This window comes from Gossypium hirsutum, chromosome D05, assembly GCF_007990345.1.
Source record: "Gossypium hirsutum isolate 1008001.06 chromosome D05, Gossypium_hirsutum_v2.1, whole genome shotgun sequence".
Taxonomy (NCBI): Eukaryota; Viridiplantae; Streptophyta; class Magnoliopsida; order Malvales; family Malvaceae; genus Gossypium; species Gossypium hirsutum.
The window spans coordinates 3,876,560-3,898,349 of record NC_053441.1 but is presented as its reverse complement, the minus strand read 5'-3'; the positions used below and the strand labels follow the sequence as shown (position 1 = coordinate 3,898,349).

Sequence of the window (21,790 nt, the reverse complement as noted above, 5' to 3'; positions counted from 1 at the left end):
CTAAATTATCAACCTTTAGCAACAGTAATTGCAACAAAAAGAACCTCCCTCGTATCGATACTTTCTTTTTTATCATTTAAATTTGGATTTATTTTCATTAATTGATAAGGTATGTGCATGAAAGAGATAGGTTGTAATGGACCTTTTCGTTCTTTCCTTCAATTAAAGGTGTACTTTAAGGGCAAAAAGCCCAAATAGTAAGCTTAATTAATGTCGTTTTCACGGTGAACAAACACTTCAAATATTTTGAAGATTTAGGAGAATGGTCCAAGGAAATGACTAAAAAATTCAAAGTATTTTTGGAAAGGTCGGTCCATCATTCACGCTTTTAAACCCTAAAGTTGAGTCTATCGCACGTGTGGTGTTTACGTTCAATGTGAGATTTTGCACCACCTAAGCCTTACTTTGCTTAATTTTACACAACAAATTTTAGGGGTTTGAGAATCGGGGACCAGGCAGCAAGCAATTATAGAGCCCAATCATGAATACCATCTCCCCAGTAAAAAAACTTTGGTCCCTATTTTAGACCAAGACTAAGGTCCACTTAAATGTTATTTATAAATTTAAATTTTAAAATTAATTACTTTATGCTTAAAAATAAAAATAATAATACTAACATTTTACGTCTCTTCTTTTTTATATGATGGAATACAGTGGGGGACAAGGCTTTAATATTTGTGAAAGCCCATTATCTTCCGTTCAAAGCATAAGGTATTGGGTTGGGTTTTTATCCAAAATCTTAAAATAATGAAAACCATACAGGCATATCGTTTTAACGCCCAAATATAAAATCGTTAAGCCCATAAGTTTCTAGATGATGGTCCAAATGGACCATTAATTTGCTTAAAACCCTACTTGATGGTCCATGTTTATTCAATATTATGAGCCGACAAACTATTGCCGTTCATACCGTTGCAAGCCCATCTTTCAATTTTAATAGATAGAAAACAATTTATCATTTTTTTCCAAAATTAATATAATAACATTTTCTTGAAAAGGTAATGATTTTTTTAAATTAAATTAGGTATTTATATAGTTGAAATGAATACTGAAATTTAAATTTAAGTTTTTCTAATTATTATATAAATAAATAAAACACAAAAAAGTTTTATAATATTATAAAAATTTGTATTTTAATTTCTTTTATTGAGTTTATATCGCTTAATTCAAGACAATAAATTAATTATATATTTTATTATAGTAGGTATATTGTGTAAATAATATATAGATTAACAAATAAGTGTTGGGTACAATGATAATACATATTGCATTTTCGATGAGAACATATATGTTCAAACCTTAGATGCGGCATTGTTTAAAGAAAACGTTTATAAACCTTGAATATAAATCATAAAATAGACTTGAAAAATAAAAATATATAAATTAAATCCATATTTAATGTATAGTTGAGCTTATTATACTCCTACCCCGGCTTGGCACATAGTGACATGAAAATTTGTTTAGCAAGCACTCACGGATGGCCCTCCATGTTATATTCTCGGTAGAGATCGTCCCCAATTCGTCATGCATGACTACTAAAATATAACAATCTCGTATTACCTTAATAAAAAAAAAGGTGAGAGCTAGATATATATATTAGGAATGACCATATAATTAGTTTTTAGTTGTTACTTTTAAATATTATTTTAAACATAATAAAAGACAAAAAGCATCGTCATATTAATATTTATTACTTTATTAAAAATAACTTTTAAGTAATTTTATTGATAAAGTGAATGTCAAATTATCTCGTAACACCAACTTAATCAATCATGTAATCATTGTTTTAGATATTTCTTTTGTTAGTTAAAACCCTTAATATTTCTTTTACATTAAATTAAGTGTAAGTTATATTATTACTCATTAAATTATGTATAAACTTTTATTTTGGTTGTTTAACTAAAAACAAACACAATTTAATAATTAACTTATTTAAAAGTTTTCATTTAAAACATTGAATTATTCAAAAAAATTTATTTAAGCTATTAAACTATTAATTTTTTAAAATTTTATACTGTTAATTTGTTTAATATTATTTGTTACCAAAATTCAAGAAAATAATATTTGTTACCAAGAAGCCATTAAAAAAGAAAGAAAGAAAAAGTGGATAAGATAAGTATATGAGAAACCGCCACGATGTTAACGTGAAAAGGACGTGACAAATACGACGAAAAGCGAAAGGAAAAAAGAAGAAGTAAAGGACATGACAAATGATAACAATAATAAAATGAAATATCAAATTGTTGATGTTTGAATTTGATTTTTTTTTCCCTTAAGATATTTATAGGATTAAGCTTAGTAATTAATCTTCCGCGTTGTATAAGCTTATTAAGATGTTGATCACGAGTTTTAAATCTACTCCATATCTAGGGCAATAATTAAACCCTCAACCATTAATTAAGATAGGAGAAACCCTTGTCATCTCGTTTAAATTTTTATATTAATAAAATATTTTAAAATTAAGTCATTTATCATTACAAGTATTAGGCATGAAAATCATTACAAGTAAAGAATAATATTACTAGTTTAAATGTATTTGGATTTATGTCTTTGTTATAATAAACGATGCTAATAATTTGTTTATTATTAATTATTTAATGATTAAATGTTAATTTAGTTCACATTACTACTATTTCAATAACTAAATAATTAAATGAGTGTGAAGTTCAATGAACTCATCTTTAATTTTGACTTAGAAATTCGAGGAGTCATAATAAAAATAAACAGATACAAATAAAATAAAATAATTTAGCTAATAGATGAAATTAACTTAAGAGTAAATTATTAGTAGTTACACAAATATTAATATTTTATTTTTATCACTTAACTATGAAAAGTTAATAAACAGTCGCTCAATTATTAGTATTCTTTTGATCACCCAACTATGAAAATTTACAAAATGATCAACCAACTATTCAATTTTTTTTCTTTTTTGTCATCTGTTAGCCAACAATGATAGTCGTTAAATTTGACACAATAGCAACTTTAATCCTCATTTGTAATCATTATTAATTTAGTCTCGATTCTAAAAAGAGTTAACACTCCACATTTACACATTTTGTACTTTTTTTCAGTTTTATTTTTCTTTGTGACATCAAGGGATAAATTTAAAAGAATTAGAAAAGCCGAAAGTTATTATTTCGGAATTTTGGGTCTCTTATTTTTCTTTTTGTATATTTTCAATTAAATTTAGTTGATAAATTTGTCTTTTTTTGGCTTTTTAAGTGAAATGGGTCACATGGAAAAGTAAATTTACAAAAATGACCAAATTACACAATGTATATTAAGGGTTAAATATTTTAGAATCAAGATTAAATTGACACAATATACAAATGTTGAGGGTTAAAATTATTACTATGCCAATTTTAAAAAGCTACCACTGTTTGCCAATTGATGATAAAAAAGACGAAATTAAATAGTTGGTTGACTATTTTTAAACTTTCATAATTGGGTGACAAAAAAATTTACTAATAATTAAATGATATTTTGTAACTTTTCATAATTATGTGACAAAAAAAATACTAATAATTGAGTGACTACTAACATAATTTACCCATAAACTTAAAAGGATAACAACTATGAAAATGTGACACGTGTAAGAATCTCAGTGACGGTAATGACGAGGAATTCGAGGCTAGGAAAATAGGTCGTGGGGGGTTACGGTCTCATCGATGCTTCCTTGATTCTCATTTCTCAGCTCGTCGAGACTTTTATCCGCTTGGCGCTATTGGCTGGCTTCCCTTTCGCTGCTCAAAATTAATGGTTTTAATTAGTTTGGCGGGGCTATTTAAAGGGCGGTTACCTTTTTGGTTCACCGACCCGACAAATAGTACGACCCGGCAAATGCGGATTATAATATACACTTGAAGGCTGAAGTACGCCCGCTATGCGAGTCAAAACTTTTTAATATTTTGATGGAAAATATATATTTAGTTTTGATTAATTCTATTGAGTTAAGTAAATAGTTTTAGAAAAAATGTAAACTTCATTTACCAAAAGAAATACTTTCTCCTTTCTCTCAAAAACTTTTAGGTTAAATTTTGATTTAATGAAATTTGTAGATTTTAATCTGATGAATTTTAATTTTTACTTTTTAAATTTATTAATATTATATTAATTTGTTTAATTAAATTCAATTATTAATATTATATTATGCCTATAATTGTATATTTAGTATATATTCTACAATTGAATTCAGTCTAATTCTCTATTTTTTCTGAAGTTTAAAATTTTAATATTGATACAAATGATAGTCGTTAATCTATTAATTAAATTTTTAACGAGTAAAATGTAAAATAATAAGTTAACAACGCATTAGACATACAATAATATATTTACCTCATCATATTAATAATAAAATTTAATGAACTTACTGTTATTACTTTACGAGAATTGATATTTTAAAATTTGAAAAGTATAGGACTAACTTAGTTGTTACACGGTATCTGATACGAAAGTAAAAAAAAAAAGATGGTGAAGAAATAGAGAAGAAGAAGACAATCCAGTAACTTTTCTGTAGTCTCGTCTCCCCTCTACAGATAAATTTTAAGAAATATTGAAATAAAAAAATTTATCGAGTTGAATTCTAGATCGAATTATTTTTACTATAATTATATAATAAACTTCATAATTTTCATATTAATGACAGAATTTAAAAACACTTTTATTTTACCTAATATTCTATAAAATTTGTGATAAATTATTGAGCTTTATCTTTTTCCTCCACATTTTTATTTTTCATTTTTGTTCCTATGAACAAAAATAAAGTGGGGAGGGGGGGGGAGTCGTCGAGTTGATAACCAGTCTCTCGTCTAATTATTCGCACAAAGGAGAAACAGTTAAAAACATGACTCTGGCGCTTGGAAGCCGAGCTGCGAGGCTGGCTACGCGTAGAGTTTCTTTCAATTTCTGTTGCTTAGCGTAAGCTTCACTGTTCCTTCTCCTAATTTCAACTATGAAGAATCAAACTCTCCTACACCCAAATGTCGAAGCACGCTATACATCTCACTCCATCATCGCCGTCCATCCTACTTCCAAGATTGAAAATCATTTCCCCCACTCCATCAAACATTTCCACGTCACCTCAGCCGTTACTGTGATCTTTCTTTCCCCCCCCTGGTTTCCTTGTCCGAAACCTGCCCGCGCTTTATAAATATTCCAGCCAAATTGCCCCTGGCCTGTAAAATTTTACCTCTTTTTTTCCTTTGTTTCCTCTCCTTATTTCCATATCCATATATTTTTAGTTTTGGTTTTATTTTTTCATTTTTTTAATTTGATTTTTTGCCATCTCTGTCATGTCAACGGCTGGGGAGATGGAGCCATTGACATCGGGAGCAAGCAATCGGATAATCCCGATCTTAAAAACCCTAAGAACTCCTCTGATTTTCATTCAATCAGTAATCTTGTACATCCTCATCCTACTCTTCCCTCGGCGCCGGCAATTTCGGACGGATGTTGCGGCGGTTGACGGTGCTACTTCCGGGCCGCAATCTCCGGCTAAAACGGCGAGGCTGAAATCGTTATGGAGGCTAGAAGAGGAGGACACCTTAAGAAGGAGATCGTTGGCGGAGGGTTTGAACATGGGGTTCGAAACCGAGGACGGAGAGATTCAGTACCGCTGGAACACATCTCTGTTCTTTGGCGTTCGAAGAAATGCCTTGTTTAGCCGGTCTTGGCTTCCGGCTACCGGTGAACTAAAGTAAGCGGTAGTCTTCTTTTTTATCGACGTTCTTTATTTTTCTTTTTAATTTGTGTGCTTAATTATGAACTTAAGTTACTAACTTTTGAATTGCTTATGACCCGAGAATAGTAGAGTCTTTACACAAATCAACTTATTTTCAATTTCCTATATTTAGAACGCTAATTCGAGTGGATCAAGATTTTGAATTTTAGTATAAGTTCGGTGGAATGATGCTTTGCTTTCTTCAGCAATTACATTCTTTTTGGGTTGATGTACAAATAACGCTTTGCTGTTAGTTTGTCTGTAGCATCATGCTAGGCAGTAGCCTCTACTTTTGTTCTTTACTTTTATTATATGGCTGCCTTCATTCCATTGCTTTACTCTCTCGTCTCCTAACTGCTTGCTTGTCTGTGCTTTTAGGGGAATTTTGATCATTATACACGGGCTGAATGAGCACAGGTAACACTAGTTTCTAAATCAAGCCTACGAAGATCTCAGTTTTTTATCCCATTGGAAATGAATTTCCTCATTTTTCACTCTGTTTTTGTGGTGTTCATTTCCAGTGGAAGATATGCTCAATTTGCAAAGCAACTAATCTCTTGCAACTTTGGTGTATGTGCAATGGACTGGATAGGTACATAATCTGACACAAGTATTTCTGCATTTGTTTTTGTTTTGCAAAAATCTATTCAAGAGTATTGATTTTAAGTTGTGGTAATGAGAAAAACTTCATTGCTATAGGTCATGGTGGCAGTGATGGATTGCATGGATATGTTCCTTCACTTGATCATGTTGTTGCAGACACTGTAAGTAGTTTAATTATCTGTATTTCTTTTAATGTGCAATTGAAATTAACTCTTTCTGATTACTTTCTCATTTAACATTTAATTGGATAACCCTATTGCTCTTGTGATGATAAAACATTTTAACCATTAACAATTTGAAGTTTACTATCTTGACTACTGGTCAGTGACAAATAACTAAAACCATAACTTGGAAGTCTTTGGCTTTATTCAAAATATGCCTGCAAGAAGGTGCTAAGTTTTTCTCTCTACTTCCAGGGGGCTTTCTTGGAAAAGATCAAATCAGAGAACCCAGGTGTACCTTGCTTCCTTTTTGGTCACTCTACCGGTGGAGCTGTGGTTTTGAAGGTATCACATCTGCCGATTGCTTTAACTGAATTATCTGCCGAACCTTTTTAATTAAATAAGGTGTGATTTACCAGGCAGCTTCCCATCCTCGTATTGAAGGAATGCTGGAGGGAGTTGTGCTGACCTCTCCAGCTTTGCATGTTAAACCAGCACATCCAATTGTTGGGGTAAGTTGCTGCTTCTTATTCTATATTTGTACCGTGCTAAATCAGGCTGTAGTTGCCTCCGAATTTTATTTCTTTAACTTTAGTGTTAAAAGTTAAATGTGCTTCGACCAACCAATCACCCATTATTGGTTTAATAATTTAACTAAGGAATATTTTTAATATCACTTTCATTTATGCGGGCTTTCTTCTTGTGATCGATTTCTTAGTTCTTTTCAAACGTCTATATTCTGTCAAGCGAAAGATCTGTGCAGATAAAGGTATTTAGGAGGTGTTAATTCCTTTTAGAGACTGCTCGTCTGGTTTTAGTTTGAATATTGTTTTCATGGTTTTGCCCTATCATGTCATCTAACTATTGTGGTTGAGATTTGTGAGTTGCTTTGGTTTTGTATAACCATTTTGCTACTGTGTAATATCAATTACATATTATAAAGAATAAAATTGGTTGTGGTTTAACTCAATATTCGTATGTATCCTCCTTGTATCCCGTCAAATTGGTATTTTAGTACTGATTGAAACAGATATGATGAATTGCCACTTTTTTCCTCCATGATTTTTTATTTTAATTTCTATATATAAAATATAAATATATATGGTGTTTTTATGCAGGCTATTGCTCCTCTTTTTTCTCTGGTTGCTCCTAAGCTCCAGTTTAAAGGTGCGAACAAGAAGGGCATCCCAGTTTCAAGGGACCCTGCCGCACTCTTGGCCAAGTACTCTGATCCCTTGGTCTACACTGGTCCAATAAGGGCCCGAACTGGGCATGAGATATTGCGCATTTCCTCTTATTTGATGCGGAACTTTAAGTCCGTGACAGTCCCATTCTTTGTTCTGCATGGGACTGCAGACAAAGTCACTGATCCACTCGCCTCCCAGGATTTCTACAACGAGGCATCCTCCACCTTCAAAGACATAAAGCTCTATGAAGGCTTCTTGCATGATCTTCTCTTTGAACCCGAGCGTGAAGAGATAGGGCAGGATATAATCAACTGGATGGAGAAGCGATTAGGCACCATAGCCGAAAATATTGATCATATCTGGTGAATGATCTTGCAGGACGCCATCTCAAGTGTTTTTTTTTTCCTTTCTCAAAACTAATGTTAGAACATCGCACTTGAAAGAACAAGTAGATGTTTTAGTAAAATTTAAAAGCTCACGTTTGTTGATCTGGTTTTATAGTGAAATTTGTAACCGTGTATAATCAATATTAATCTAGTGGTTTGTTTCATTTTATATGGTTGTATTTCTGATTTATCCATAAACTATAATTCTTTGCTTGTCTATCCTGATAGAATAAATTCTGTGCAAGACATGTGCTACTTCTGGCTTATGTAGGCAAAAAGAATATTTCATGTAGCGGATGTATATGACACATGTGAAAACGATACTAAAATTGCTATGGCAGCAAAATGGGCTGTATGATGTGCACTAGGCTTGTTAGGGTAGAAATATTAGTGGCTTAATCCCTGATCGGATAGAAGAGAGAATTTGGTGAGGGCCAATGTTTTGGCTGAAATATGGGGCTTAGGTAGTGGAATAAAGGGTTGAAGAACTTGGGGATAAGCATATATAGTATGCTGTGCTGGACTGCAGATGCAATATGCTCCTTGATTTGATGTTATCTTCTCTGCTTGTACGAGTTTTCTCTATTGATGGATAAAATGTATATTACTTTTTAAACATTTGAGTTTGTTTGCGTATTTTGGCAACAGCTCATTTGGTAGTAAGTTCATAATTTCTAAAAACTATCTACCAAGTATACATAGATTATTATGTAAACTATGATATAAAATTTTACTAATTCTGTTCAATTTTCGTTTCTAAAAAAAAAAAGAAATTGACTGAGATTGATATCCAAGGACTAATGTGATTAAAAAATAAATTAAAATCAAAATGATAAAAAATAAATAAATGTCAAGGTGTCTTAATAATTTATACTTTCACGATTAAATTCTATAAGACTAAAACAGTGATTTTTATCACGATTAAATAATGAAAAATGAAAGAGATTTGAATTGGAAAAAGAAACATGTTAAATGGTTGGATGTGTTTGTGAATTTTTTTTTTTGAATAAATATGATAACTGTCACTATAATAAATTCTATTGTGGTGAGCTGTTTTAATTTGTTGCTCATGTTGATTTATCGTATTTGATTGTGAAATACAATGAAAAACAAAATCTTTTACCCTTCATAATTGTGCACAATTAATGTATTAAATATCATTCTTTTATAATAACAAATTATTTTTAGAATATTTAAAATAATTTTGATATATATATGGTAAAATCTCAAGCCTACAACTTGGACTAGGTCTAGAGGATGTAAAGCCAATAGCGGACCTTGAGTCAGGACAGTAGGGAAGGTGAAATTTTCCAACTATCTTACATAACCTTTAGACTTTTCTCAAACTTTCATTTACGAATACACCAAATCTTTAATATATATAATTTTAATATTTCCTTCTATTGAAGAAACACCATTTTTAGGATTGAATTGATATTCAAATAGTTTAGAGTATCGATTCTCAATTTAATCGGTTTCATAGAAAATCAATTCAACTGGTTTGACCATCAATTCAATTAGTTCTATTGACCGGTTTGACTGATTTAATCCACTGATTCAATCAATTTACAAATAAATTAATCTAATCCTTTATTCTAAACTAACATCCCAATCATTTATCGATTTGACTAATATAATTCGATTCTGAAAATAATCCACAAATTATATATAAATTAAGAAAATAAAAAAAAAGCAGCCTGCCAAAAAAAATCAAAATATTAAATTTTATATTAATTCATTAAAATCAAATTTAAATAAATAAAACCAAACTTAACTTCCATAAATTTTTTTTGTCTACACAGATAAATTTATTCTAAATAATTTATAATATTTTATTGAGATAGTATCATGCGTCACTTAACTATAATTTAATTATTAAAGTAATAAAATATTATTTCATATATAAATTAAATTATATTTATGCGATAATATATGAGATTTGAACCTAAAAACATGGTGCATGGTAAATATATAAATTTTATCATTATAATTAAAATATCAATTAATTTTATATAAAATTTTAATAAATATTTTCATTACATAATTTTTTTTCCATCCCAATTCAAAATTAATTTCATTAGACCACGCTAGTAATACATAATATTGAAAATTTAAGATGAATTTAAAATCAACAGTAGGGAAAAAAAAATCAGGAGGAAGCATTGTCTCTCTAATTTCTCACCTCCATTTCTCTTTGTGTCTCACTCTCACCTGGTTGTATCCCATTCCTTTCATTTCCCTCCACAGATCTCCAAAATTTCCATTACCAAACCCCAATTTCACCATCTTTATCTGTTCTAATCAAATAAAATCTTCCTACTCTCTCTAATTTTTTTTTTGTTATTGGGTTAATATCCTATCTCTCAAAGCCTGTAATCAAAATTAATCGGCCGATGATTCTAGAACCTTCGTGGATCTTCACCAAGCTACTACCCTTTATGGACGAATGTAGTCCCTACGATGCCTGAGCTGCGTAGCCGAGCTCGCAGAGATCGGGCCTCCGTCAACCCTAACCCGAAACCGAATCCGATTGATATTCTTCCGAAACCCGACACCAACACCGGCAAGAACAAAAGTTCACTGTTCGCACTCGCCAGAGGAGAACCGGACTGGTTAGTAAACAGAAAGACGCGATCGTTGCTGCCACTTGTGATAACAAGCTTAAAAGCAACGACAACGAACACAATTATATCGTGAACGGTGCTACGCCTTTTGGAAGAAAAAAACGAGGATATTAAAGCCCTTAGGGTTTTGAGAAAAAGGTTGCCGAAAAGATATGGACGAGTACGATAGCGGCGGCCTTAACGGCAATAAATGCCCTGGAGCCGAAGATGAAGGAAGTGCAGCCCCACTTCCCGAGAAGGTGCTTTTATTTAAAGTTTTCTGGACTTTTTTTTGCTTCATTTTACCTTGAGATTTCTATTTATGGAGTTCAGTTTTTTTGTTTTTAAAGAAAAAAAAATTCTGTGCAAACACTCCGTAGAAGAGAAAGAAAAAAGAGTCGCGGACCTGATATTTATTGCCTTTGACTTTGTAAGATTGGTTATAGTATCGAGCTTCATTTTACACAATCAATTAATTGAAGGAAGAAGCAGATAATGTTGTTTTATCAGTTTGAAGAAATTATACTTATTCTTTGTTTTTGCTGCAACAGGTTCAGGTAGGTGGTTCTCCTATGTATAGAGTAGAAAGGAAACTTGGGAAAGGAGGCTTTGGACAAGTGTATGTTGGTAGACGAATTGGTGCTGGTCCAGGAGCTTTAGAGGTATCAAATTATTTCATTGCATACTCTGAAAATTGTTCATATCTGCAATGTGCTAATTTTGTTATGTTTGAACTTTAGGTTGCTTTAAAATTTGAGCATAGAAGCAGCAAAGGATGTAACTATGGGCCACCATATGAGTGGCAAGTTTACGGGTGAGATCCCTTCCATCTCATTGTTTAACCGTTTTATATTTGTATCATAGCCTCATTAATTAGGGTTGCCCGTCATTTGTAATTTTAACTAGGGCTTTAATTTTTTTCTGCAGTGCACTTGGTGGTAGCCATGGTGTGCCTCGAGTTCATTACAAGGGCCGGCAAGGTGACTACTATGTTATGGTATGTCTTTTGCAGTCTCTAAGTTCAATGATATATATATGTATCAGGTTTTAAAGATGACTGAGATTTTGCAATGTTTTGAACAGGTTATGGATATTCTTGGACCTAGCTTATGGGATGTTTGGAATAACAACTCGCACACGTATGTTCCTTCTCAATTAAATTATTTTCCTTACTTTATTAAGAGATTGACTATTTAATGGTAGCTTTTTCTTCAACTTCCAGGATGTCCATTGAAATGGTTGCATGTATTGCCATTGAGGCCATCTCAATTTTAGAGAAGATGCACTCCAGAGGGTGGTTCTTTTTTCTATTTTGCTTGTTCTTTGTTTTTCACTTGGTTTTAAATATGGCAAGAAGATTTATCTTGTTAAGAAAGTTAAAGTACTTTGATTGATAATGCTGAAGAGGTCTACTAAATCAATGTATCATTGGCTTTGACTTTTGATCATTGGAAGACATTTGTTGCTATAATGCTGTTGCTTTTGTGTTTTGCAGATATGTGCACGGGGATGTAAAACCGGAGAATTTCTTGCTTGGTCCTCCAGGAACTCTAGATGAGAAAAAACTTTTCCTTGTTGACCTAGGATTAGGTAAGCCGTTGATTTTTTTCCTTTTAAGATGTGTTTTATTTCAGATCCAGATCATATCTGACAGTTCTTTTGTCTGTTTGAACTCAACAGCAACCAAGTGGCGGGATAGTTCAAGTGGTCAACATGTTGAGTATGATCAACATCCAGATGTTTTCAGGTAAAATTAAATGTTGTTATGAAAAATTATGTTTGCATGCTTTCGTTTCCTTCTTTGATTGTGCTTTTATTAAATTTCTATATCTATAAGCTTGGGAGTCCTTTTTTTCCTTTTCCTCTCTTGGTGTTATGATTAGTTGTTAATTGATTATTCATGTACTGCAGGGGAACCGTACGGTATGCTAGTGTGCATGCTCATCTCGGTAGAACTGGTAGCAGGAGAGACGATCTAGAGTCTCTCGCTTACACCCTCATTTTTCTCCTACGTGGTCGGTTACCCTGGCAAGGGTATCAGGTCTGCATTTACTTAATATAAATTTCAGTATTTTGATATTTATTATCTGTCACCTTCTTGATGTGGGTGGTTATTTTAGGGTGAAAACAAAGGATTTCTTGTTTGTAAGAAGAAGATGGCTACATCCCCAGAAACTTTGTGTTGCTTTTGCCCTGCACCTTTCAGACAGTTTGTTGAGCATGTGGTGAATTTGAAGTTTGATGAGGAACCGAATTATGCAAAATACATCTCCCTTTTTGATGGGATTGTTGGTCCAAATCCAGATATTAGGCCAATCAATACTGATGGTGCTCAGAAGGTACTTTTGCTTCTTTCGTCTGCATTATTTGGTAATTACGGATTCAAATAGCGCCGAAATAGCGGTATAGTGGCCACTATTTAGTGGTAGTGCTGCTGGCCGCCACAGCTATCGGAAGAAAAACGGTTGAGTTTAAATCACAACAATTGCGGTGAATAGTGGCGGCAATAATCAGTGTAGTGGTAATAATGACCCGCTATTCCTGTTTTCAGGCTAATTCATAAGTTAAAGAGCGATAAAATTAAGAAGAGAGAGAGAGAGAGAGAGAGATCACTTAACCAGAGGATGGAGAGTAGATGAAGAAGATAGTCAAAGTAAAAAATAGATGACTTCAAAAAATAAAGAAATTAATGTTACATGGTTTCACACATTTTAACCTTTAGTCTTTTTAGGCATTTTAAGCTTAGCTTCTCAGGGACTAGTGCTGAAAAAACTAAAATGAAAATGAAATTAATGTGTATTTATTTATTATATAAAAAATATTAAATCAATTAAAATATCATAGAATATATTAAAACATTTTAAAAATGGTTAGAAAATAGCTTTCATGATTGTAATTATAATTTTTAAACTTCACAATAAACTAAGCAAAAAAAAAAAAATCACAACCACAATGAGCGCAATGGCCGTGATAACCTCCGTTTGACCCACAATTGTGATAAGCACGATGCGACCGAAAAAGCAACTGCGGCTGTGACCGCAATTTAAATCCCTATTTTGGTTGGCTTCTCACTGAGAGAAACGTGTCTCAATTGTTGTCTTGTTGGAATTCATTTAACATGTAATTTTTGTCTTGTAGCTTATGTATCAAGTAGGACAAAAGAGAGGCCGGTTAACGATGGAGGAGGACGAGGATGAGCAACCAAAGAAGAAGGTTCGAATGGGAATGCCTGCAACACAATGGATTAGTGTGTATAATGCTCGTAGGCCTATGAAGCAAAGGTATATATCTTAAAATCACCATCAAGCTTCTGAAGTTTATGAGTAGGAATAGATGTTGCTAATTTTTCTCCCTGGTTGTAGATACCATTATAATGTAGCAGATGTGAGGCTTCCCCAGCATATCGAGAAAGGAAATGAAGATGGGTTATTTATCAGCTGTGTGGCTTCTTGTTCAAACCTATGGGCTCTTATTATGGATGCTGGCACTGGCTTCACTGCTCAAGTTTATGAACTCTCTGCATACTTTCTTCATAAGGTTGCTTGTGTTCTTATTCCCAGAATTATGTCTATTGCATCTCCCAATTACATTTCTTGTTAGCTGTATGCTAATTGATATTTGTACTTAGTTATGCATGTCAAACATTGTTGTAAATGGGTCTTAATTTCTTGTCTTAGCTCAAACATTAACATACCAATTTTGTAACTTTCTGAAGGAATGGATTATGGAGCAGTGGGAAAAAAATTACTACATCAGTGCAATTGCAGGAGCTAATAATGGGAGTTCATTAGTTGTAATGTCCAAGGGTTAGTTTAGCAATCCCTAAAGTATCTAAAATGAAATTACAGTATTTTCTATGTTACACAATTTAGCTCATTTCTGTAACTTCATTGAATGTAGGGACCCAGTATTTGCAGCAATCCTACAAAGTTAGCGATTCATTTCCCTTTAAGTGGATCAACAAAAAATGGAGGGAGGGTTTCTATGTGACTGCCATGGCCACTGCTGGAAGCAGATGGGCAATTGTTATGTCACGCGGTGCTCCATTTTCTGACCAGGTTTTATTGGATTTCCTTCAATGTCTATTCCCTGGCACTTGTGGTAAATGGAAAAACTTGCTGCCTGATAATATGTTTTTGTTGGTGCGCTTGCAGGTTGTAGAATTAGATTTTCTCTACCCCAGTGAAGGTATTCACCGGAGATGGGATAATGGCTACCGTATCACTTCAACTGCTGCAACCTGGGATCAAGCTGCTTTTGTTCTTAGTGTTCCAAGAAGAAAACCCACAGATGAAACTCAGGAGACCCTTCGAACTTCAGCTTTTCCTAGCACTCATGTGAAGGTATTTCATCCAACTTTATTCATTAACTGCTTTCATCCTTGTTTTCTAAGTGAAAATGTTTACACACTGTTTTTTCACCAGGAGAAATGGGCAAAGAATCTGTATATTGCATCAGTTTGTTATGGCCGAACTGTTTCATGATCTGCCAAATGATTTGTTCACATGCCGGTCTTTTTATTTTAACCGTGCATGTGTACGACAAGGGATGGCTCAACTGCTTCAATTTTAGGGGGCAGAACTCTTTAGCTGAAATGATTGATCACAGCATTTTGGAGTTGATGTATGCAAAATTCTACTTTATTGTCATCATCATCTAGCATCTACTAAAACCTGTGCACTGTCATTCATCCAAGTCAAAACTCAAAAGCTTCTGTCGAATTAGATGCAAATGTTCTTACCTTACTTGTATAGTTTTGAAATCATAACTTCTTGGTTGAAGGCAAGTGCCAAGGATAAGTTTTAATTGTTGGTGGTGTTTGAGGCCTTGTTTTCTGGACTAGAGGATCATTATGATCCTTCAGGCTTTCACTTCTAGGATGTCTGATTTGAGCCTAAAGAAAGAATGTTACTTGTTTTGTATATTTTGAAGCAGAAGATGTAATAGGATATTGTTATTATTTATTTCTTGCGCTGTAGTTGGTGCGTGTATTGTCATTTCCCTAAAAGCTAAATCCAGTGCAAGCAGTGCATGATCAATCTTAGTATCTCGTAGCTAATGCCTTGCCTTTTTTGCCAAACACCCCGAGTTTTTATCCCATTATTTTTTTCCCTTTTTGAAGTAGCAAACGCCTTAACTTTTTTTGCCGAACACCCCAAGTTTGCAAATTATTTTGGTGGATGTTTTCTTCCCATTATCTATTTCTCTCTTTTCTAAGTCGGGATTTCATGCTTTTGTTCCAAGGAGTGATATACCCCTTTCAAAGAAGTCCTACCGTGTCATTGCAGATAAAGCATTTGAATATTGAACTTATTACATTTAATGAATGCCTTAGTGGTAAAAATAGTGGCTGATGTAGTCTGATAGTACCATTTGTATTTTAGCTTACAATATGATCCTTTGCTATCACTCTGGATTTTAGACTTTAGATGGTGGTCTGAGGTGATTCTTTGTCTAAGGCCCCAAATGTGAGCCTGTTAGATTCTTTTGTATTATTAACAGAGTCAAAATCTCAGAAGCAGAAATGCAGCAGAGGCCCTTTTTACATGCCTAAAAGTTTTTGCCAGGTGCCACGAGAACAACCAACATATGATTTGGTAAGGAGTTTCATTGGTTAATTTGATACGTTATAAAACCGGAGATTGATTGCACTATTTTCTGCTTCTGTTTTTATGCACATTGCCCATTCTGTTTATTCGCAATATTTTTCCATGTATTTTGCAGGTTTAACTTCAGGTTGATTCATCTTTGATTTCGACGGTCATTTTTTTCTGCCCCTAATGCGGTAAACATATCATGTCTTTTTCAGCAATTCATATAAATTATCTATAGTGTGGCAATGACATTTTTTTTTTGTTTAACAGAAAATACATGTGTCCACCCCGCTCCTGGTGATAGTTGGGGCACCGCACCAACACTTTTTTATTTGACCTCTGTTAGTTTTGTTAGTTGTGGCATCAAAAGCAGTAAGCAATTTTCTCGAACATGCTGAAAGTTGTTGATATTGTGGTTAAAGAATCTCTCTGGGACTGGAGAGTTTTGTTTTCTTGCTTACGAACAGTTGTCATACAATAAGACAATTTGTACTTGTGTTCAGTTGCATTTCCATGCATGTAAACCCCCGCTAATATAATGGGTTGTTTCAGCAATGGCTATGCGTTACTATTGACTTTTCCCTAGTTTGGGGCAAAAAAAGTATCGAGACTTGCTATTTGATCCAAAATGCTTTTGTTAGATATCTAACCTGATGGTAATTGTAATCGAGTATTTCACCATAATAGTCTTTAACAGGTAGGTAGTATTTGGTCATTCCGAGGTTTTGGATTGATTTTGATGAGATTAAAAGCAGTGGTGGTGAGATTAAACCAACTGAAATTAATATTTGGATTTAAATACAGCTATGGCAGTGTATTGACAATAAAATTGATTATTATAGATATTACTTTAAAATGTTCTTAAAATATAATAAATAAATAAAATTCATGTTTATATTAAATAATAAAATACAAATTACAATTATATTTTTCAAAATAATAATTAAAAGTATTAATATCATATTTATATTAAAAAATGTACAAGCATTACATAATTAATACACATTTTTTAAAAGAACATATGTACCTTTTATAATTTTTAAATTTACAGTTATACTTAATATAATATGTTTAATTCGCATAAAATGCATGCTTTTATAACTATCAGTTACATATATAGTTTTATTTTAGATTTATATTAAAGTAAAATAAAAAAGTTAAAGTGGGAAAAATATTTTCACCGTAGGAGGGTTTAAACACCTATACATTTTGAGGAATCTCACCTCGCTCGTGATATCTAAACACCACCAAATCTTTGTTCGAGAGTGGTTTTGGGGTTGAAAAAGTATTTTTCTTTTTCACCAAAAACAATGCCAAACACTTTGGCTTTTAAAGTTGAAAATACATTGGAAAAACGTTTTCCATTTTAACGCAAAAATTGGAGTTTAGATATTTTCGACTTTTGCATTTCGAGTGTAAATTATCAAAATATCTTTATTTGTTTTAACTATTTAAAATTTTAAATTAATTTATATTTTATATATCATTACATTAACTTATTTAAAAATTGTTTATTATTATATTCAAAATTTTAAAATATTTCATGTATAATTAAAATTATAAATAATCTATTAATTATTAAAAGTATTTAAAATATATACTTTAAGTATAATTATATTAAATGATTTAAATATTATTTAAATTAATTTATTTTTCAATTTACAATATCATGTCTATAATGAATATTTTATCTTCTCACTCACAATTTTTAACAGTAATGTCAAATATATTAAATTAACTCACTTTTTTTACAACACTTTCCAAAAATATTTTTTCCAAACCGAAATTTTTAAAAATACTTTACAATCACAGCAATGTCAAATTGGTCTTTAGCGAGGTGAGTTTTTACCTTACAAGATGTGAAACACAGCTTCAGTGAAATCCAAAGGGAAAACCTGGTTTTGTGGGGTTTCAGTATGAGAAATGATTTTAAAGATTTTTGCTCAAGTGTGTTGGATGTACTAATGGCGTAACTGGTCAAGGCATCTAACGTTATGATTTAAGAAGTTTCCCTTAATGAAATGAAAATGTTGTTGCCAACAGCTGGTTACTTCGCACTTTTGAGGCATCGAAATCCTTTTAAATCTACTTGGTTATGGTGATTAATACACGGGAACCAATTTTAAGAAGAAAACTGTGATTTTTTACCTGTTTTATATGCATATTCCAACATGAAAACACTGTTTAAACTGTATTACTGTTCCGAAGACAACCATACATAATGGAGATAATTTCCCGTCGGTTCAATTATGCTGACGGTAACCAATTTACATCCTCATAATTCTATTGTTCAGAAAATCACAATTAAAACTGCAAAATGGTGATTGGAAGAGAAGATCAAGAAGCATTCTGCAAATTATCTACTTTGTTGGCCTGGAATATAACATAGTCTCCTCAATCGAACTCTTTCCTGGCAAAAATAGAGAACGAACGAACCTAGAAAGATCAGTATCTGCAGCTTTAAAGGAAATACTTGATACTCTTTAGATGTAGCTGGTATCTAAAGAAGAGTTGACAAAAAGATAAGATGCTTACCTCGGAGTTGTCATGATTATATCGGATCAAAAAGAGACACCTACAACCTCGTATGTCATGCGTTTTCCGTTCAATCTTCACGACATGAGCATCATAGTAAATTGATTGGTCTCTTCTCTCCTAAATTCACGCCAAAAATGCAAATTAAGTAACAATGGGTTGGAAGATTATTGACAAATTTAAGAACAATGAGTACATATCTATAAGTCACCTGCAAGCACAATACGAGATCTCCAATGGTCACCTTATTACATTCAGAATGCTCAAATGGGATGGATCGCTCTCGTACTGCCTTTTTAACATTAACCCATTCATCATCTTCAGCCCCAAATCCCACAAATCTAACACGAACTTCCTTTAACAAACAATATATTTTATCAAATGATGTAAAATACGAATATAACAAACTCTTTTAAGAACTTTTTGCTCTTTTAAACTAAAATCACCCTGTTAATACTTACTGCCTACACATGAATTTGACTCCATGGATCAGTATGTTTGAAAACAACTGTGACTATGTAATTATTAGCTCGGGTTGAGCATCAGCTATACAGTGAGTGCAATAGTATGATTTAGATACTTACAGCTTCACCAGAACTTAAAAACCGGTGAGTGAGAAACATATCAACATCATACCTGTGCATCAAAATAAACTCAGTCCAATGTGAGCAAGTTTAAATACAAGACTTCCATGACATAACAGAATAAATGCAAGTATATTCCAACTGTTGTTTTTTTCTACGTAGAAAAGCCTAACGATTACTAATGGATTAATATATATTCATTTACTTACCATGCTCCATCTTTAGATGACTTTGCCTCGAATTTTAGTTCTGACAGATCAGGGATCTTTCCTCCCATTCCTGAAACCATTCCCAGAAAGAGGCAGGTAAGTTAGCAAAGGCAGAACATACTTTTCTCTAGAACATAGAAGGTGGTTCGGTTCTATAGTTATTTGCTAAGTCATTGTTGCTAGATCACAAAGCAGAGGCAGCTATGACCAAGAAAACCGTATGAGATTTCTGCACCAGTCAATATGAACAGTAGTGAATTCATGCCTGTACTGGTAAAAGTCTTACCTTGCAAGTAAAAGTAATCGTCAGGCCTGTTGCTCAAAGAGAGACAAAGGTGCAAATTTGTGATTATAATAGTGACATAGGCCAAACTGACTAAGAATAAATCTTAAGATTGTGTGGACTATTAGTTTATATAACATTTTGTGCAAAAACAAAAGCCTGGAGCCATATCCTCAATGTTTAAATAGCTTTCATGTTCCCGAAATGAGGTAGCAAATTGAACTAAAACCCGTATTACAACAACCAGATTTCTGAATCTCTCCGAACTTTGCCCATTTCCTTTTTTAAATTCCAAATAGGACACACACCTTTAAGATTTTGAGAACCTTGATGTCCATTGTGTAGAGGGCAAGTTTCAGGTATTGGGGACTGATCTTTGGGTGTATCGGTGAAGGAAGGAGCTTTGGATGTGCTTTCTTTCTGCCTAGCTGCAAACCAGCTTTGTACCTGAGAAACAATAAGGAAATAAGTGATCACATTCATAGGAGATATCCTAAAGTAAGATATTGAAGGAAAAGAGGAGAAATACTAAGTAATGGAGTAAAGAAAGACCTCAGTCCATTTAACAATAGGTTTGCCAGCACGAGCTGAGGATGCACTGCAAAGACAGCATTCATCTAAGTCCAGGCTAATTCATTTGGTTAATATCAAAGGGTGCAAAGGATAGAGAGAAGAAGGGGAGGGGGAGAAGAACTATAAAGAAAAATACATGAAATGCAACTAACCTAAAACTTCTTGCAATTTTTTGACAAAATTCCTTACTCTGAAGCGGCTCTGTTGATTCGACTAACAATTGCTCCATCTTCTCAATCTGTACATAAAGAGGTAACAGAATAGGCATATATATATGTTTTATAATCCCATAGCAGAATAGCTTTGTAGAAGGCACAAACATGAGGAACCCCAACAGAGATTTAGTATAATGAATGCATTGTTTTGCTTATAGCAAAATGTTAGACTTAGGATCAACAACATTGAAACATACACTTACGCTGATCAGAAGCAGAAACACAGCACAGTACATCAAAGACAATACATTAAGAAATACAGAAAGCTTTCAATAATATATTTAAAATTTCATGACACCGTATTTGTTCTATTCCCATAATCTGAGCTAAAATTCTCAACTGTTCATACATAAGGAAACTACTACTCATATTACCACAAGAAAACAACAACCCGATGATAATTCTTTAAAAGCAAAAAACAACGAATATGTAAGCAAAAAATTAACAGCTAAAACAACACCATTTAATAAGAATCGGAGAAAACTGATAGGGATTCAGATAATGAAATGCCACTTAAAACTTAAAATAAAGAGCCTTTTATTCTGACCTCAGCTTTTGTAAATCCAGAGAAGACCAGTCTCTCCCTCTGTCTTGGGCGTAGACGATCCATCAAACCACTCGTAAAATAGATTTTTTTTAATGAAAAAAGAATGAAACTTTGAAGGCCTCTTCCCTCTATAAAATGGCGGCCACTCAGGAAAGTTTGGGGGGATTAAGGAAGCCCTGAATTTATATAAACCGGAAAAACCCTAATGCCGGAAGTGTTGGAAGTTTTCACAGACTGTGAGTTGATGAAAGAAGAGAGAATGCCAGTTTAAGCGCCATTCGAGTTTTTGATTCAATTTTATTTATTTATTTATAAATATTTTGTTTACTCCTTTTTTGCTTTGGATAGGAAAGGCTCAACACTTTTGGTTTTGGCCTTTGCTGCTTAGTAGTAGATCACAAGCTCTGTTTTGCCATACACCTGGTTACCAAGATAATGTTTTTATCTAAATTTAATAATTATAGATGAAAGATATTGAATTAATTGATATGATGTATTATTTTATTGATTCTTTTTAGAAAATGTGATTGGTTTATTTTTTAAGGCTTGGTATCCATCGGTTTTTTACCGTATTACTAGCTGTAAGAA

The 21,790-nt window shown here is 32.8% G+C and overlaps 3 protein-coding genes across 5 annotated transcripts; 2 read left to right on the top strand and 1 right to left on the bottom strand.

Annotated features, from left to right (window-relative positions):
* Positions 1 to 4,724: 4,724 nt before the first annotated feature.
* LOC107906967 (monoacylglycerol lipase) lies at positions 4,725 to 8,228 on the top strand. The gene is made up of 7 exons (XM_016834131.2): positions 4,725 to 5,698; positions 6,101 to 6,139; positions 6,244 to 6,314; positions 6,422 to 6,486; positions 6,742 to 6,831; positions 6,906 to 6,998; positions 7,605 to 8,228. The coding sequence occupies exons 1-7, from the start codon at positions 5,295 to 5,297 to the stop codon at positions 8,037 to 8,039; spliced, it is 1,197 nt and encodes a 398-aa protein (XP_016689620.1). The 5' UTR covers positions 4,725 to 5,294; the 3' UTR covers positions 8,040 to 8,228.
* A 1,960-nt stretch (positions 8,229 to 10,188) lies between these two features.
* LOC107906968 (casein kinase 1-like protein HD16) lies at positions 10,189 to 16,447 on the top strand. 3 transcript variants are annotated; one of them, XR_005913661.1, is made up of 18 exons: positions 10,189 to 10,922; positions 11,214 to 11,324; positions 11,403 to 11,476; positions 11,590 to 11,659; positions 11,746 to 11,801; positions 11,885 to 11,956; positions 12,158 to 12,252; positions 12,343 to 12,409; positions 12,574 to 12,703; positions 12,783 to 13,001; positions 13,801 to 13,943; positions 14,025 to 14,199; positions 14,378 to 14,468; positions 14,563 to 14,720; positions 14,817 to 15,005; positions 15,087 to 15,285; positions 16,165 to 16,259; positions 16,387 to 16,447. XR_005913661.1 is itself a non-coding variant. In XM_041093178.1 (16 exons), the coding sequence occupies exons 1-16, from the start codon at positions 10,836 to 10,838 to the stop codon at positions 15,144 to 15,146; spliced, it is 1,797 nt and encodes a 598-aa protein (XP_040949112.1). In that variant the 5' UTR covers positions 10,189 to 10,835; the 3' UTR covers positions 15,147 to 16,447. The 3 variants fall into 3 exon arrangements, 1 of the variants encoding a protein (XP_040949112.1); XR_005913660.1 differs by having other exon boundaries at positions 15,087 to 16,259; XM_041093178.1 differs by having other exon boundaries at positions 15,087 to 16,447.
* Positions 16,448 to 18,428: 1,981 nt separating this feature from the next.
* Positions 18,429 to 21,631, bottom strand: LOC107906969 (protein SAWADEE HOMEODOMAIN HOMOLOG 1). The gene is made up of 9 exons (XM_016834134.2): positions 21,203 to 21,631; positions 20,593 to 20,678; positions 20,420 to 20,465; positions 20,176 to 20,314; positions 19,585 to 19,654; positions 19,376 to 19,427; positions 19,003 to 19,146; positions 18,792 to 18,911; positions 18,429 to 18,666 (listed from the first exon to the last, which is right to left on the bottom strand). The coding sequence occupies exons 1-9, from the start codon at positions 21,263 to 21,265 to the stop codon at positions 18,613 to 18,615; spliced, it is 774 nt and encodes a 257-aa protein (XP_016689623.2). The 5' UTR covers positions 21,266 to 21,631; the 3' UTR covers positions 18,429 to 18,612.
* Between the last annotated feature and the right edge of the window lie 159 nt (positions 21,632 to 21,790).